The 19,364-nt window shown below is 34.8% G+C and overlaps 2 protein-coding genes across 11 annotated transcripts in view; one reads left to right on the forward strand and one right to left on the reverse strand.

The window, feature by feature from the left end:
* The window catches only part of LRRC39 (leucine rich repeat containing 39), a 35,835-nt gene extending 21,686 nt beyond the window's left edge, over positions 1-14,149 (forward strand). For 2 of the 3 annotated variants that reach the window (XM_073810489.1, XM_033863004.2), the window contains exons 4-10: positions 3,343-3,448; positions 4,604-4,760; positions 5,329-5,465; positions 8,329-8,474; positions 9,388-9,540; positions 10,482-10,618; positions 14,014-14,149. In XM_073810489.1, coding sequence (XP_073666590.1) covers positions 3,343-3,448; positions 4,604-4,760; positions 5,329-5,465; positions 8,329-8,474; positions 9,388-9,540; positions 10,482-10,618; positions 14,014-14,069 — 892 coding nt within the window. In that variant the 3' untranslated portion in view covers positions 14,070-14,149. The remainder of the gene's footprint in view (positions 1-3,342; positions 3,449-4,603; positions 4,761-5,328; positions 5,466-8,328; positions 8,475-9,387; positions 9,541-10,481; positions 10,619-14,013) is intronic. The other variant, XM_073810495.1, reaches the window with a different exon arrangement.
* TRMT13 (tRNA methyltransferase 13 homolog) overlaps positions 9,449-19,364 on the reverse strand; it is a 28,243-nt gene continuing 18,327 nt past the window's right edge. For 3 of the 8 annotated variants that reach the window (XM_019919244.3, XM_019919242.3, XM_019919243.3), the window contains 3 exons: positions 18,052-18,126; positions 14,814-15,246; positions 12,315-14,491 (listed from right to left, as the gene is read on the reverse strand). In XM_019919244.3, the coding sequence (XP_019774803.1) occupies positions 14,296-14,491; positions 14,814-15,246; positions 18,052-18,126 (704 nt within the window). In that variant the 3' untranslated portion in view covers positions 12,315-14,295. The other 5 variants (XM_073810448.1, XM_073810452.1, XM_073810470.1 and 2 more) reach the window with 5 other exon arrangements.

Below are 19,364 nucleotides of genomic sequence, written 5' to 3' on the forward strand. Positions count from 1 at the left end.
ACCCAAAATATAACTAAAGGAAGCACCTGACAATTAAGTGTGGCCATGTGATGGGGGCCACAAAAAATACAAGTGTCTGTAACTGAAAATAGTAGTTGTCCTAGGAGTCTGTTCAACTTCATCAAAGTTTGATTAGTATCATTTAGTCTACTTTTCAGAGATTGTTTGTTCAACATTATATTTTCTAGGATCTAAAACAACAACTGGCAGTAGAAGGTACGGTAGATTCTCACCTATTTAAATAGCTGTGAGTTCCAGCCAGGGCCCCTGTGGATCACCTGATTCCTCTATTTGGGCTATACTTAAGTAGTTCGGCTCTCACTTCCTCTGCCTCATTGATACCAACCTACCTTCCTCATTGGATATCTCCAAATTATCCTACTACTCTTGCAAGGATAGCCCCTTTCCTCATAGATTCCACATAGCCCCCTACAGTTATCATTTGTTAGGTCTCTTTCTAAACATTAAATAGTCTTGCAATATGTACAAATATCAAACCATTATGTTGTACATCTAGAACTAATATAATGTTATATGTCAGTTATATCTCATTTAGAAAAATGGTCTTGTGTCAGCAAATAACAGAAAACTCAACTAAAAATGGGTTAAACAATAAGGAAGTCCTGAGGTAAGGCAATTCCAAAGCTTCAACAGTTTTAAAGACTCAGCTTCTTTTTATCAGTGTGTCAGTTTAGTCCTCAGGTTAGCTTCTCTCAGTGTCACAGGATGACTGGTATACTTCCAGGCATCACAGCCAGGCATCATTATGTTATCAGAAGAGCAGGAATTATTTATTTCTGTATCTTCTTTAAGAATGAGAAAACCTTTCTGAGGTCTCCATCAAACTTCTCCATCACCTCTCATTGGCCAGAATTGGGTCATTAGTACACCCCTAATCCAATTACCTTCCAGGGAAATGAGATTGTATGATTGGTTTAGACAAATTAAGATTTATACTTGGGTAACTTGGAGGAAGTGTAAACACTTAGAAATAACTGGCATTCTCCCAGCAAAGAAGAGGGCTGGCACAGCACTGCATTGAGTCACACATTCAGGCTTTTATCTTGTTGTTCAACTGTGCACAGTCTCCATTCCTTTAGGAATGGACTTTAGTCACCTCATGGCCCCAAATACATAGATACACCAACTGTGGCCAATGTACTTGATTCTAGCCAGCAGGAAGTTGCACACATGACTATTTCTGCTAACATCTCACTAGCCAAAGCTTCATATGACCCATACCTAACTGCAAAGGAGGATGGCTAAATGAAGTCTTGTGCCCAGTTAAATTTAGAGGATCTGTTACTGAGGAAGAAGAGGAGTAACAGATACTGGGGAATGATAAGCAGTCTCTGCCACATATAGGTGATACTATTTTCTCCATTTTAAAGATGGAAAACCTGAAGGATAGGCCTAGGTAACTTGTCAAAGATCACACGGCTAATAAATGTGGAACTGGTATTCACTTGTATTCATACCTAAGCAATGTGATTCAGTAAGCTTATATTCACCTTAGGTCTTAAATTTCCCTAGACTGAAATGTGTAAAACTACTCTTATGACACATATTATGTTTATATTATATAATTATGACAAACTTGACTCAAGTACTATTTTTTAAAAAATTTTATTGAAGTATAGTTGATTTACAATGTTGTGTTAATTTCTACAGTACAGCAAAGTGACTCAGTTATACGTGTATATATATATATTTTTTTTCCATTATGGTTTATCACAGGCTATTAAATATAGTTCCCTGTGCTATACAATAGGACCTTGTTGTTTATCCATCCTATATATACTAGTTTGCGTCTGCTAATCCCAAACCCCACCCCGCCCTTGGCAACCACAAGTCTGTTCTCTGTTCTCTATTGACTCGAGTACTCATAAATCCTATCCACTTTTTAAAAAACTGTGGTCAGAAATCACAAGTTGGTTCTAAACTCTTGAATTTCACCTGTTATATGTGTCTAGTTAAGAATCATTTAATTTCAGCAGTGTTAAGTTTTCTCTGTACAAAACAGGCAAGGGGTAAAAATGTAATCTAATGCTTCTTCTCTCAGCTAAAAGAGGCTAAAGATTTAGCTCAAAAAGCCTTAAGTTTAAACAGAAATTGTTCTGTCTTTGGATGCCAAGCTGCCTTGAAGAAAGCAAGCACTTGGGTAAGAGTTGGTATAACAACATTGGAGAAAGTCTTTAGGCTATAATAAAAGGGTTTTAGAGGAGGTAGAAAATTTCTGTTCAAAACTTTGAAAGAACATCAAGCTTAAAATAAACAGTGTAGGAATTATAGAATACTAGAGCTAGAAGAGACCTTAGATATTATTTAATCCAAACCCCATGTTTTATGGGCAAGGTCCGTAGAGGTGAGATGTCTTGCCCATGGTCACCAAATTAAGTGATACATTCTGGACTTAGATCATAGTAATACAGAGCCAGAAAGAATTAATGAATCATTTAAGAGATGGAAATAAACTTGTTTAATAATAGTTAGCCCCACTCATTAAGGACAGAGCTTTTTGTATCCACAATATCCAGCATAGTATTTGGCATATAATGGGTGCTTGATGAATTCTTTAATTGAAATTAAACGTTAGGGAATAACACACTTCATTGCCCATCATTAAATCTTGCTCTGAAATACGTATATTTCAGTAAGTAATAAGTAATTAATAATCATTATGTCTACTGTTTAAATAGTTCTATTTTTATAAAACGTGGTGTAATTGAATAGATGGCAGTATACACTTTGTCTCACTTAACCACACCTGTTGGAAGCTTAGCTGTTCAGTCTAGAAGACCACACATACCCATTGCCACAGTGCACTTGTTAGCAGATTAATTAACTTTCAGACAAGCAGTGGATAAAAATACTCAGACTCCATAGAAATGTTTTGCAAACACAAACATATATAGACAGCAAATATACTTTTATTTGGTTTTCTGTTCATTAAAATAAAATCCTCGGGCTTCCCTGGTGGCGCAGTGGTTGAGAGTCCGCCTGCTGATGCAGGGGACACGGGTTCGTGCCCTGGTCCGGGAAGATCCCACATGCCGCGGAGCGGCTGGGCCCGTGAGCCATGGCCGCTGAGCCTGCGAGTCCGGAGCCTGTGCTCCGCAACGGGAGAGGCCACAACAGTGAGAGGCCCGCGTACCGCAAAAAAAACAAAACAAAACAAAAACCCGTGGAACCCGTGTCCCCTGCATCGGCAGGCGGACTCTCAACCACTGCGCCACCAGGGAAGCCCCCAAATGGTTGTTTTTGATGGGTCACTTTTTCATACAAAAGTGAATGCTACCTATGTCATTACCTGTGAACTAAAATGATTTCCTGGTCTCCTAGGCTAGTGCGAATCTGGGAAGAACGAGTGAGCTTAACCAAGCTAAGAGAAAAGGTCACCAGGGAAGATGGAAGGGTCATTTTGAAGATAGAAAATGAGGAATGGAAGGTAAGCTTTATAGAAGTAATATTTGATTTTTTATATTTCGCATTTTGTGGGAGAGTTGAGAGAATGATTCTTAAATTATGTGCTTAAGTCTGGAATAGTTAGGAATTCTAATTTTAATAATGTACCAAATGAATTTGGGCAACATGAACTGAAAATTAATGTAACTTCACAACTTTTTATTGCAAAACTTCAACCAATGTGCTTGAACTCTGCCTAAATTTAAGTCATTTGTAATATTTCTCCCACTAATCCTTCTAATAAGTAATTTCTCATTTTCCATAGAAAGGTGACCATCTGCTTAACAAAAATTGTGTAGCTTTTTCAAAGCAAATGCTCAACTAAAAACAGCGGAAGGTGTTTTAAATAAAGCTTTGGCCTTAAAGTAAAAAAAACAGCAAATGCTCAGTTAAAACTTCACAAAATGGAAATGTATATTAATTTTTTTCTTAGGTCCACAACCAAATTCACATTATCTCCTCTTTCTCTCTTTCCCTGTTTCTCACACACACACAAACATAGTTGCTTAATTACATTAGGCCTACTCTAAGTTTGACAAAGGCCACCTCTATCCCTTGAGTCAGTGTTTGTTTTCATACATATCAGTATATTTAGCTAGGGGGTTAGCTCCTGTATTTTGTCTTTTGGCTACTTTAGGCTGAAAGGGAAAAGGCATAGAGTTCAGTATAGTTGAAACTTTTAAAATTCTTAAATTAAAAGAAAATCTGCTTAAAAAAACTAAACTATTTCAAAACAGAATGGGAAGAGAAGTTTGAATTGATTAGAATGATCTTTTTGTTTCTCTATAATTTCAATTAGCCACCATATTCTCATGTTCAGTAACATATGTATTCTAGTTAAGCCTAATAAAATAGAATCTTTAGAACACAGCTCTGTGTGTGCAATATTGACTGAAATATGTTATTTCTGTTTATGTTATTATGATTGGGGTTTGAAGGTTTAGCACCCGCCAAAAAAGGAAAGTTCTTAAAACTTAGAAGTAGCACAAAGTATTTGGAAATATAACCCATTAAAGAAAAAATATTCCTAAGTTCTTTTACAAATCAAATAGTATCTCTACAGTCATATTTCTGTATGTCATGATACTAAAATAATTTAAGTAATATAGTAACTTTCATTTTTTTTACTTGAGTTTAGACCCTCCCTTCTTCTCTACTAAAACTAAATCAGCTACAGGAATGGCAACTTCATAGAACTGGCTTGGTGAAAATTCCTGAGTTCATTGGAAGATTCCAGAACCTTATTGTGTTAGATTTATCTCGAAACACAATTTCAGACATACCTCGAGGAATTGGTAAGGAAAATTGCTTTTATTCCTGTGTTTTTCACTGATAATTTTTTTTGATACATGGAATAAAGATCTCATCTTTATATAGTCCTGAATCTTAAAATTTTAAACATCTAGTCTAAACTGAAGCTTCCAGGGGATTCAAGCTTCTGGATTTACTGAGGTGATTCAAGATGAGATTTCAATGCAAGAGAAGTCTCTTTGGAAATAATATTGTGTAGATTCTGGAAACAATATTGTTGGTTTGGTTATTTCTCTTAGAAGGGAACAAATTGAAGACAAGAAAGAAAATTAGACATAATTTCTTAAATGAGGAAAAAAAAATCCCCAAATGGAAAACTAGTCAGGATATAGTATAGATAAAACAGAATGAAAAAAATATTTTTGTCTATAGCACTGATAAATCACCAGCTCTTTATCTGAAGAAGGGGCAAGACACACAGTGGGAAAAGGGAAGAGCCTAAGTGTGAATTTGCCAATATGAAACGGGCAAGTAAGTTATGCTGTAATACTTAATAACTGGAAACATTATTTTATATCCCTCTGCTCTCTACTGTGTATTATTTTCCCGTAGGACTGCTCACTAGACTTCAGGAACTGATTCTTAGTTACAACAAAATCAAAACTGTCCCCAAGGAACTAAGTAACTGTGCCAGACTGGAGAAACTTGAACTTGCTGTTAACAGAGATATATGTGATCTTCCACAAGAGGTCAGAATGATATAAATACTTATGATTTTATTTTCCTTCTACTGGTGGTTTACCTCTCCACTGCGTGATCATTAAAAATAACACTAATGGAAAAATGCTATAAATTTTATTTCAGAAAATGTTTAGTGAAAACCATTTCCTATTATTATAAAGCATGTTTTTAACTAGAGAAAGATTTATTTAGCATAAAAAGCTATTTCTATTATTGTTACAGTACTGACATCATTAGTGATCTCCTTGAAGGCCAGAGTGAGAATCTTATTTATTTCACTTCCCAGAATTGAAGGTACAGCCTAGGTTGTAGATGTTACTTAATGCCTATTGAATGAATAAATGATTATCATAAAGCACAATGTGGTGACAGAAAAACTCTTTTGTTTATTAGTTAGTTTTTATAGGTGATCAGCTTTTGAGATAGAGGTAAAGTAAAAAGACATGAATTCTTCAGTTTAGGAAAAGTGTCTGCTAGCTTCCTAGGCTCTACCAAGTAAAGCAAGGCAGTGGGCTTGGAAAGCCCTCAGACTTTGATTTGGTATATCTTGTTCTTGGTAAGACCAAACTGATCATAGAGATATAGACATTCCTATCATTTTTCAAGCATATTTAAGGCTCTTAGAATCAGCAAAGGAAATTTCCTTGGTGCTTTGCCTTGAAAACAATGATTTTGCAAGATAAAAGTTAAGAAAAATAATAAAACTCAAAATAAAAGACTATTCCCCTTTCCCACTTTATCTTGGTAAGAATGTCACTTTCCTCCCCAAACCAGTAAACATGCACCCATTATTGTTGCTCTTGCAAGTAAAACATAGTTTCTATAGCTATATCCATCTGATCTTATTTCAGTTTAGTGAAATGTATACACTTGATTATGATGAAAATCATGATCACAGGGACAATTTCTTTATACCTAAAAGAGGGCCAATAAACATTTTATTTCTAATTTTTAATTATTGTGATTTTGTTTCTAGCTTTGGTTCTGTCACTAAAAAGCTATGTGAATTTGGGCATGTCTCTTAACCTGTCTTTACCTTAATGTCTCTACTTAAAGAAATACGTTTTACAGGAACAAATAGTGAACTGAGATCTTGAGCCTGGAATTATTTCCAAGTGTGGCCTTTAAGTAGCTGTGAGGCCTTGAACACACCACTTTACATAACTAGGTCTCAATTTTCACATATGCAAAATTAAGACTTAGGTTATAATGGTTTTAATATCTTTCTTCAAGCTTTTAAAACCAAAGAGTTCTAGTCCCACTGAGAAATCTGCAACAGGAGATTTAACTCTCAGCCATTAAATTGCACACACTGTAACACACAAACAAATTTATGCTAATGTAAAAACAATCTTTTTATACACTATTCTGACTCATTTGAAAATTTTAAAAGTCTGATGACAAGTTTTGAAAAGTGTTTCATTCATGACGAATTATAAAGCTAGAGAAATATCACCTACTAAATGGAAAACTTCTTTTTTGCATTACCCATAAAACGCTGTATTTGTGCATTTTTTGAGGTGTTAAAGTTGTGGAATGAATCTGAATGTGCCCTGAGATAGAAATAAAACATAGAACTTGCCTAGCTAAATGGAGAGTCTTTTGTAAAAGTTAACTAAATTCTTACATTTTGAAATTTTCACTACAGAGGAAAGAGAAATTTAGAAATTTTGCAGCTTTAGGTCCACAAAAACTTGAGTGCACATCATAGCTCCATCATTTCTAGTCACATGGCTTCTCTAAACCATTTTGTCCATAAAAGGGAAAAAAGGTACTCACCTTGTAAAGTTGATGAATAAACTAGAGCTATATGCATCAATGTGAATACATATAAAGACTGATATTGAGAGAAAAAAGCAAGTTAAAGAAAGATAAGTACAGTATCATCATCTTTAAATAAAATTCAAAAACATATAAAGATAATTTTGTTTATGAAAAATACACATAATAGTAATATATAGAGAGAACTATATAGAAAACATGTATTTATGTATAGTAATAAAAACATTTAAAAAATGCATGGGAATAATAGATACCAAATTCAGGATAGAGTTATCTTCAAAGAGGAAGAAGGAAGAAGTACATTGAGGGCAGTCATATTGATATATTTGTTTTCTTAAGCTGAGCACACTGGTGTTGTTATATAGTCTTAATAAATGTTTTATTGATGTTTTCATTTTAAAAATAGAATTACCAAACAGTAAATTCTATGACTGAGATAACATTATGTAAAGCATCAGGCACGGGCTTCCCTGGTGGCGCAGTGGTTGAGAGTCCGCCTGCCGATGCAGGGGACATGGGTTCGTGCCCCGGTCCAGGAAGATCCCACATGCTGCGGAGCGGCTGGGCCCGTGAGCCATGACCGCTGAGCCTGCGCGTCCGGAGCCTGTGGTCTGCAATGGGAGAGGCCACAACAGTGAGAGGCCCGCGTACCGCAAAAAAAAAAAAAAAAAAAAGAAAAAAGCATCAGGCACAAAGAAAGGGGGTTAACAAAAGTAATTATTATTCTGAAGTTTGGGTTTTCCCAAGAAAATCTCAACTACTAGATAAAAGGAAAACATAACATATATTTACTCCCAGAAAGAAAAAAAAAAGCTTCTGCCAGGCAGGTGCTATAAACCCTGGAGCTTGGTTATTTTGGAAGATAAGCTTTCTTTGAATAGATGAACTTTCTATGAGAGAGTTTTTCATTTATCTGGAGGTTATTTAGCATTATTGTTATCTCAAATTTGTTGTGGACTGCTGTGACTAAATAAAGTGCAAGCATCATGTAGACAATCCTTGATGTGATATATCTCCTTTACCATTGTGGGTGTTCTAGTAGTTTACGTTGTTGACATTTATTTTGAAAAACCTTGCCTTCCTCTTCAGCTCAGCAACTTGTTAAAGCTTACTCACCTTGATCTGAGTATGAACCACTTTACTACAATCCCTCCTGCTGTGTTGAACATGCCTGCCCTTGAGTGGCTTGATATGGGAAGCAACAGACTTGAACAACTTCCTGATACTGTAGAAAGGTAACATAAATAACTTTTTTTGCTACCAAGAGACGTGTTGAAGCTCTCTATGATAAATAAGAAAGAATAAACAAAACACAGGGGACCCCAAGCATAATCAATCACAATAGATCCATTTAGTTCCAAATAATGTATGCTACTTTTTAACAGAATATATTCATGTACCCAAATTAAAAAAAAAAAAAAAAGGGTTTTGAGGAATTCCCTGGTGGTCCAGTGGTTAGGACTCAGCGCTTCCACTGCAGAGGGTTGGGTTTGATCCTTGGTCAGGGCACTAAGATCCCACAAGCCACGTGGTACAGCCAAAAAAAGAAAAGGGGGGGCGGGTTTGGGAGAGAAAAACTGGCTATCTGACTTGAACAAATTGACAATAGGCCACAGCAATAACAACATTGCTTAGTGCATGCCAGGCACTTCTGTGCACTTTAAAAACATTGAGGAAACTAATGTAGAGATGATAGTAAATTGCTCAAGATCACAGTTAGTAAGTGTGCCAGTTAGGATTTGAACCCAGGCACCCTGGCCCCAGAGTCCATGCTGTTAACCATTATGCATACTTGCCTTGCCCTAAATGGGCATATTAATAATTTCTGAGTTTCCTCTTAAGACTCTAATTCAGATTAGATAGCCTTTTAGCAGGTCTTCTGCAAGAAATCCTATGAGAATAGTGAAGAATTCTAGAATACATTGATTTAATTTCTACCACTACATGATGAGAACTATACAGTAGATAGAGATTAACTCCCTTGTTATAGTTTCCCTAAAATCAGGTAATGTGAAGTCAGTTAACTCAATATGTATACTGGTTAAAGGAGATGTTATACAAGATGACATTTAAAAATATTTTGGGTTAATAAGAACCAGGGTTTTCATATTGTATGTGATTAATCACAGGAACCTCTTAATTCTTCAGAATGCAAAGTCTACACACATTATGGCTCCAACGGAATAAAATAACATGCTTGCCAGAAACAATCAGCAATATGAAAAATCTGGGTACTCTTGTTCTCAGCAACAATAAACTGAAAGATATTCCAGTGTGCATGGAAGAGATGACCAATCTAAGGTAAAAGTTGTAGACACAGAACTGACATGTTCCTTTCTGGCTGCAGAACAAAGTAATATAAAGAAATTGTTATTAACAGATTTGAGTTCTCATTCACATAAATGAATACATTTAAAAATCTTTTCCAACCTTGAAATTCTATAATTTATAAAGAGGATAAATATAATACTGGTCTAAATTATTCAAGAAAGAATCCTTGAAACTAAAGCTGTACTGGGATTTATCAGCTTTAAGGAATGCCCTGTGTTGGTGACATTTTCCTGAAAATCATCTCTATAACTGCTAACAAACTTTATCCACGATACAGTTTTATCCACGATAAACCAAAACCATAAGAATAGTGATTATTTTCCTCCTAAATAACTACAAATGGACAAGGCAATTACGTTAGAGGTAAATATAACTTTTTACTAAGTTAATTACTAACAGAACTCCCTCAAATAACTTCCAAAACTTAATTTCCTGACAGTGAGCATAAGATGTGAGAATTCACACCAAATCCCACAACTTTCATAACAAAATCATTCATTTACTTATTCAGCAACTACTAAGCCTTGTACTAGATGGTGATGATACAATGATAAATAAGACATGCTTTATAAAATATGCAGAAAATTTAAGTTCATAGCATTAACTGTATATTTGAGATACATTAGGGTTGCTCTTGGAAGTTAAAGTGTACCACATTACACATATGCTATGGACTAATAGTTGCTTTTACAAGCTTGGAAAATAAGTTGTCTAAAGCTAATATTTTTTTCTTCTAGGCAAGAAATTTAAAGATTCTTGGGATATATCACATCTCACCAAGATGTTCAGTTACTGAAACCAGTTAAAAAAAAAAGAGTAATTTAGTATATTACCACTTGATCTTTCTCCAGGAAAATAAATGTACACTTCTATGGCACCTATAAAAATACTGTTTTTTGGTGAACTGCTAGGTTTGTCAACTTCCGAGACAACCCACTGAAATTGGAAGTAACACTTCCTCCTGGAGAAAACACAGATGAGGAAGAGGAAAGGGAATTATTCGGCCTTCAGTTTATGCACACATACATACAGGAGTCACGGAGAGCAGGTACGAGATTTGTACATAACACAGGTTAAGAATTCTTTTTAATAGAGGAACGCATATATATATATATATATAAATTCCTTTATAGACTTTTCGTTCCATCTTACCTTTTGTCAAATTCTGGTCTCTTCGTTAACATTGTTGAAGCAAAAAAAAGTGAAATTCTAATCTGTTCACGATTTTGATAAAGGCTTGGAGAGAAAGGTTGTAAAGATACTGAAAATCTTTCAAGTAGAGTCAGGAAATAAACTTCTTTGGTCAAGCACTTGAAGCACGACCAAGTGAATGAAGATGTAATTCTTAAAGCTTCATTACCTCATTCTATCAGTTTGTCATGTCAGTTTACTCATGAACACTACCTTCCCTGCCATTTCCTCTTTGTCTACAATAATCCACAAATAGCAAAAAGAAATATTTTGACTAGGAATGAAAACTATTTTGCTACTGTGCCTAGGAATGAAAAATATCAAGAGAACATAGATTTTAGCCAACAGTTAAAATGTGAGTTTTTGATATATAGGCTTCAATCACTTTTATCTCTGATAATTTAGAATTAAAACCTCTTTTTTGTTGTTTTTTTAACTAAGGAAGGAATGACTTTAACTTAACCCAAGATTAGGGGAAGAGGACAAACAGCATAACTCTCTGTTAATAAAAAATATAATAGGACTTCCCTGGTGGTGCAGTGGTTAAGAATCCGCCTGCCAATGCAGGGGACATGGGTTCGATCCCTGGTCCAGGAATATCCCACATGCTGCAAAGCCATCTCAATGAGAAGCATGTGTACCGCAAGGAAGAGTAACCCCCGCTCACTAGAGAAAGCCTGTGTGTAGCAACGAAGATCCAACACAGCCAAAAATAAATAAAATATAAATTTTAAAAAAACAGCTTTATAAAAAAAATAAATAGTATAGTAATGGAAAACATGGTTTTATAATTCACTAAAATGTGAAGAATTTTTGAGTTAAAAGGTAGAGTTTAGTTACCTCTTCAAATAGTTACTTTGAAGAACAGGTAGAATCTGAGCAAAGAAAGAGTATTTTCAGCTGGAGAAAATATTTTTACCAACATCCAATAGAGGTCATTAGATCTGTTGTAGCAAGGTCACAGAAACAGTAACATGGAGGTTAGACTGGAGGAAGATATGTAAAAAAGCTGTAATAGTTTGGGGCCTAGGTTTGAAAAGTACAGTATAAATATATAAAAGCCAAGTAGGAGACAGAATTGATGACTGAAGATGAGAAGAGGGAGGAGTCCAGGATGAATCTGTTTCTGGTTAGAGCAACTGGATGAATGGTGGTGCTGAGATGGGGAAATGAAATATAGAAGCTGGTTTGGTGGTAGAAGTGGAACATGAGCTTCAGTTTTAACAGTAAATTTGATATATCTGTGGGACATGCAGGAAGAGGTAGTTGTGTAGATCAATCTAAAGTTCAAGGAGTTTGCTGAACCTGCAAATTCTGCAGGTCGAGAAACAGCTATAATGCATATCCCATGTATTCACTGTCTCATGTAATCTTAAGGGAAATAAGCAAGGTTGGGGAAAACAATAATCTTGGTACAGCTGGCATGTTGAAGAACAACCTTATCTTCCCATAGAGGACTTGGTATCATTGTCAGAAACATTCATTGGGCCACAGGACTCTATCAGTATAATTGTGTGTGTGTGTATGTTTTATGAAATATAACAGAGATAATGCCTGTTGTAGCATAGCTTTTATTTCTGGGCATAAATTGTTGAATGAAGCAAAACAGACTGTATAACACAAATTAGCATTGCCTAACTGAGTAAAATCAGGTTAATTATTGAACGACGTATTATTATCTTCATTTATGTTCTCTTGAGTTGGGGGCATGAGTAGCTAATTTAAACAAACTACCTTATTTGAATAATATTTGACATAGAACTTATAACAAGAGAAAAAAGGTTACAACTTAAACAGAGATAATAAAACCAAGTCTGCCTATTTCATTAAAAATATTGTTATGAATTACTACTATTAAAAACGGTTAATATTTATTGAGTACTTACTCTGTACTTAGAACTGTTCTAAGCATTTTAATGTGTTATTTCATTTAATGCTCATAACAACCTTGTGAGGTATTATTATTATCTTCATCACGCCCACTTTAAGCGGGGAATTGAGGCACAAAGAGATCAAGTAGTAGGGTTGGGATTTGAACCTAGGCAGTCTCATAAGACATGTAAGATTAAAGTAGAAAGGTCAGAAACTAAAAATGAGCTAGACTTCTAATTTATAATTAAGGTAATCATAGACCTACAAATAATAGTTACCTAAGAATATCATTATAAATATCTACAATCAGTAATTCTGTATCTTTGTCTTGGCAAATGTACAATGATTAAGATAAGTTTTACAAATAAGGCAGAAATAAACCAAGGATAAGATGAGGAAAAGACTAACAGTCTTACCATATGTTTGGTTTAATGTTTTCTTGTGCATAGAAACTGCTTATGAGCTAAATGAGGCCCGAAAGTGAGGTTTTTGGTATCACTATCTAATTTCTACTTTATTCCAAATTATTTTCCCAAACAGGAGAGAATATATTTGTTCTTGTATATGTAAAAATGACCTTTTAAAAGATATGACACCTAATTAACTTCAGAAGTTATTTGCAAATTTCAATTTAATTTGTGAATTAGGCTTACAAGTATCTTTTTAGAAGTTCTCACTAGATAATTAATTTAAAAAATGAAGTGAAATAGTTTTTTTCCTTGAAAATATCTTTTTAGGGGCTTCTCTGGTGGCACAGTGGTTGAATCTGCCTGCTGATGCAGGGGACACGGGTTCATGCCCCGGTCCAGGAAGATCCCACATGCCGTGGAGCAGCTGGGCCCCTGAGCCATGGCCACTGAGCCTGTGCGTCTGGAGCCTGTGCTCCACAGCAGGAGAGCCCACAACAGTGAGAGGCCCGCGTACCGCAAAAAAAAAAAAAAAAAAAAATATATATATATATATATATATATATATATATATGTGTGTGTATATATATATATATATATATGTATGTATGTATATATATCTTTTTAGTTTTGGTGTCTGTCATGGACAAATTCTGATAATATTTAAACACAGGTATGGCTCTTGAAATCTGAAGGTGAATTCATTAATTGATTGTGAACATCTCTGAATTTGTTTGCAGTAGAAACAAATAATCACAATTAATTATTCTTTCTAGATCTGCCTGGACAAAAAATCCATACATAAACCAACTTCTCAGATTGGTCCTTGTTATAAACTGACAATTGATTATTACATCTTGAACTTGAAAAATAAAAAGTATTAAATAAAACCAAAGGAAAGTAAATTTCCAAAATTAATGCAAATAGAAAGTTAATATGCTAGTTACATGTTGACATGTTATGTGTGTTTCAGGTAACCAAGTCAACTGCTCTACTACTTTACCAAACTCTATAAATGCTGATGGATAATATAATTCAAGATGCACTGCTGAAGAGGATTACTTTGGGAATTTGGTGAATTCTCTAATGTTTGGACTTCTAAAGTAAAAAACAAAGCCATTACCAAAGTTCAACGAGGCCACATTTTTTAAAGTTCATATTATCTGCTATTTAAATTATATTTTCATGAATATAAAAATACAATTAAAAAATTTTTTTTGGTGGAAGACAGATGTTGTTCAAAATTTCTTTTCCATTAAGCAGTTGTTTCTGGTGATGAAGAATGATTTGGTAAAGCAGTTAACAATACATTTTCCAAAGACACCAGAGGGTCTGTATAGTACTGTAAAGCGGGATTGAATCCTTTCTGCTGTAAATAGTTGATTCGGCCTTGGTCAATCAGCAATTTACAAAGATGCCCTATTTTCTTCTTTTCTTCAACATTAAGAAACCTAAATTGAATAAACACACACAACACATTGTTAAAATTCTGTAAAACCTTATAACAAATTATTTTAGTCTTATTCATTGATAAGCTGCTAAATAAACCACAACATACTATGTGCTATGTCCCATGCTCCCAAGATATGTTTTATTAATGCCACAGTTAAAGTGTGTATATTTTAACTTATTCTAAAATTAGTAAAATGTATATTTTTTTTAGTAAAATATATTTTCATGAATGAATTTTTGGTAATATTCATCTAAAAATAAAGTATAGTAATAATAAAGTATTTCTGCCCTAGTGTTGTGCATTTCAAAGTAGTCACTTACCCAGGCAAACTCTCAGTGCTGTCATCTGTGATTCTGTATCCTCCATCATCATGCTCTTCACTGCCATCATTCTGTTTATCTTTTCTTTTTGTGGAGATATTTGAAGCTTCCAAAGATGTTTTTTGCATCCCACAAGTCGCCCAACTACTCATTCGCTGGAAATAGTGGAATTCCACTGCTCCAAGGCCTAGAGCCCTGAAATATTCTTTGCCCACATAATGTCTCCAATCACACCTGTGGTGACAACAGAGTGCAATAACAATGCCAGCCACAGGGGTCCACTTCTCTGGGATATTTTTTTCATTTCCTTCCTTGGCCAAAGTGTTAATTTCTTTTTCTGTTTTATCATTCTTTACGCGTTTGGCTAAAGGTTCTTCATTCCTTTCCTCACAACTGGCAGCATAGGTTTCAACCAAACATCGTAATGCAAGATCTGCAAACACAATTATGTGGCCCCCCAAACCACATCATCTTTAAAAATAAGTAATTTTTACATTTATTAGGCAGTATGGTTTTTAAAAGCCCAACAAAAACTTACTTAGCTCTATACTTGTACTAATTCTTTCATGTATTATCAACTTTGTTCATATTTGCCCTTTTCTCATTATTGTACCATTTTCTCTAATGATTTATTCTGCATAAAGTCAACTTCCCCCAAAAAACTGTGTGAAGCTTAAGATCTAAAATTTGTAAAACTTTTTGTCCAACTAATCAAATTTGCTCTCATTTCTCCTACCCTTGTTAAGGAAACGACTTGTATAGAAAAAATTTATGTCTCTATATTTAACATTCCAGGGAAGTTTTGAGCTTAAAGAGCCCAAAGAAAGAAAGAGGAAAGGCATTGGCTAAGCATCTGCTAAGTTGATGTTAGGTGTCAGTCTTGAAATATAAGATGTTCACAGCAAATAGTGAAGAGTTGAGAAGAGTGGAGTCAGAAGGTGGAAAGTAGGCCTTGCTGAGTAGCCTTACTATAGTTATACATTCATTCAGCAAATAGTTACTGAATGCTTTTCATGTGCAAGGCTTTGTGGATGTATGATGATTAATAAACACAAACTTAGAGAAAAGTGAACTCTATATTAAAATGAAAAATTTATAGTCCACTTAAAAACTAAACAAATGGATTTTTGATGATTATGATAATTTCCCACTGACGACTGCTATATTATTGACAATACCGGAAAGACTCCAAATATATGCTGTAAAATCCACATTTTCTGTCTGATTAGAATGTCACACTGTGTTTGATCAATCAAAAACATATGTATTTTTAAACTTTATTATCCCAAGATGTCACAAGTGAATAGTAAATGATCTGATATTTTACTAGTATATATAGTACAATATATGAAGTTAAGTCAACAAACTATCAGGAACGTGTTATTTGGAGAAGGCGATAGCTGATCTATTATTTTATAAACTATTATTTTCTGACAAGATATTCAGTCACTGTTTTACTTATATTGGAGTTAAGTAAATGGTTTTCAGAAATGGGGATAATCAGAAAAATTATTAAAAGAATGAAGTTATTTTAGAATCAGAAGGAGCTTTAGCAATCCATCTCAACCCCCTCCTTTACAGAGAACTTGAGGGACAAAGCCACGTACCTAGAAAGGGACAAGGAAACAGCACATTTGTGGCCAAGATTATTTATTCATTCAAATAATAAATAAATAAATAAATAAATAAATTCTGAACAAATTCATTCAGAATTAGATATATAAACAGAAAATTAATATACAATGAGCTCCAGATATGCAGAGGCAACTATGATAAACACTAAGGAGGAGTATCTTATTTAGGGAGGTTCCCTGAAAGTGGTGACAATGAGCTGAAGAAGGAGTAGAAATTGATCAGTTTAGAAATGGACACATTATAGTATACGGGAAGGGTTAGAATGTATAGACCAATAGATATAGAGGCAGAAAGTGTCAAAGAGAGGAAGGCAGAGGCCAGATTAAGACTAGGATGTCATGTTAAAGAGCTTAGACTTTAAGGTGTAGGTGACTGGGAGCTACTGAATAGTTTTAAGAAGGGGAAAGACACATTAGGTGTGTGGAAGATGGGTCTGAGTATTAGTATTTAAAGGACAAGTAGTGGAAAGACACCATGAGATATACAGAAAGAATGGTACAGATGTAGGGGAAGAACCAGGAAAGAATGTCACAAAAGAGAAGAAAACAGAATTTCCAGAAGGGTAAGCAACAATAGCAGAGATTTTTCATTAAGATGATGATAGAGTGATGAAGGGAGAATTCAGATAGAGTGAATCAAGGAGGGAAAAAGTGTGTGGAACAATGAGAAATGGCCAGTGTAGATAAGATTTCTGAGAAACTTGGGTTAGATGGGTAGGAGTAAAGGAGCATTTTTTGTTTCCTCCCCAGGATAGAACTGGCTTACTTCAGAAGGCTTTTATGAGAGTTAAATGAGACAAGGTACGTGAAAATCATCTAAAAACTATGAAGGACAACACATATATAATACTTAAAGTCATCTCCAGCCAACTTGAATAACTCTTATGGAGGCTCCAAGTTCCCCATATGGGTAGACATGAAATTAGCGGAAGCCAGAAGAAGATATAACAATAGTTAACATTTATTGAGCACTGATATGTGCCAGACACTTTATATGTAAACTGGCAAATTATATGTTGTTATCCTCGTTTTACAGACGAGATAACCAAAGCTCAGAAAGGTTAAGTAATCTGCCAAGGTTATACAGCAAAGTTGAACCCTGTACTATCTGACTTCAAAGCCCATGTTCTTTCTACTTTATCATGCTACATCCGATGGATCCAAGTGGTAAGGCACATCTTAATGTTTCCATTTTTGTTTTCCCTAGAATCCTGATACATAATCATCTTCTAGTGGGAGAAGTTTCAGAGTCCTTCCCAAGCAACTCCTCTAAAAAAATGAGTAGCTTCTGGGATAGAATCATACAGTTTCCATAAATGGTTTATTTCCTTTTTGGTTGAAGTATAACCCAACGAACTTTAAGGTTCCATATGACACAGTATTTACACGTAAAACTCTTTAATTCATCCTGCAAAATGGCCAAAATGAGCAGATAAGTAGGAAAGCTCTAAATCTGATATAATACAGGGCCAGTGCTACTATGAAGATTAATCAGTTGCAAACAAAGGATAAAAACTACTGAAAAGAGACTCTTTAAATATTTGAGACCATGTTAAGCTAAAACTTAATGTGTTCGTCTCGACATTATTAGTATGTTTACATACCTGTTGCCACACCACACAGATGTTTTCCAATTCCTACCACAGGTAGTTTTTCTTTGCTTAGCAAAGGAATCTTGTCTGAAATAAAAAGAAATGAGAACTAAGTTAGCTCTCTTGTGAATTAAGGCATTAAGTGGCCTCCCAAAGAGAGAACTAATTAGAATCTTTGAATTTTAGGGCTGAAAGAGACACAGACAAAAAATTCTCACTTTATAGCTTAGGAATAAGAGGCTCAAAGATGTAGTGACTTGATAAGTAACACAGATGGCTACAGACATAGCCAGAATCAGAGTTAAAAATTTTTCTGTCTTCCTTTTCTTCCCACCTCGCCCCCAGCTGGTTCTTTACTCCCGAGTTAATTTCTTGACTTTTAGGCCAATGCTATTTCTTCTATACTGACTCAGGACTTTACCCTGTAGAAGCCTTATTTTGCTAAATATTATTACCCATTGATAAAAGGACTCAAAAGTTTCCTTACTAGATTTATTTTGCATAACTAATATATATGATAAATACATATAATACAACCGACACTTTATATTATAGAATACTATATTCAATATTATAATCAAACTAAAGATATAGCTTTCATTATATCTTGATAATCAAGGATAAGATATTTTAGCTTTCACACTGTTCTGAATATGAATAAAAGAAAATATTCATAATAGTAGTATAAAAGTAAAATAAAAAAAGACATCTACAAGGTAATGCAGTAAAATGTAGTATATCACAGTTATGGCTTCCATTTTTTCCTCCCTATTCATTTTCCTTTTTCTAAGATTCTGAAATGAAAAGTATGTTTCCCCCTACAAATCCAGCTACAGCGCCCAGCACAGTGAATTGTCCAATGGAGGTCCTTAGTAAATATTTCAAATTCTTTGTTGCTTGCTTTCAGATGATATCACATACTAGGAGAAGAAATTGGTACCAACTGGAATAGTTTGCCTGTGTAAGGTGGTTCAAGAAACTTATCCTCAATCAGGGTGAAGAGAAAGGTTGTCTAAGAAAGCCCTTATGGAATTGGGGGCATCAGGAACCTTGGAAGTAGAGCTGAGTTAGTTACTGATAACAGAGTGTGCCTGCACAAAGTCTATTTAACAAGTAATCAGATCCTCACCTCATAGCCACCTGGTGACTACCTCTTTACCAACTGGTGGAAAACTGTAGGTTAATTCTCTCAAGCAAGTAAAACAGGAGGTCACTGGGTTGAAGGATAATAGGAAGTTGAAAGTTGAAGTGTGGTAAAATAGCAGGATTAAGTGAGTATGCGTATAGATTAAGCTCTTGTCACTGGGTCCCAGAATGTTGGTAAT

This window comes from Tursiops truncatus, chromosome 1 (assembly GCF_011762595.2).
Source record: "Tursiops truncatus isolate mTurTru1 chromosome 1, mTurTru1.mat.Y, whole genome shotgun sequence".
In the NCBI taxonomy this organism is placed as follows: domain Eukaryota; kingdom Metazoa; phylum Chordata; class Mammalia; order Artiodactyla; family Delphinidae; genus Tursiops; species Tursiops truncatus.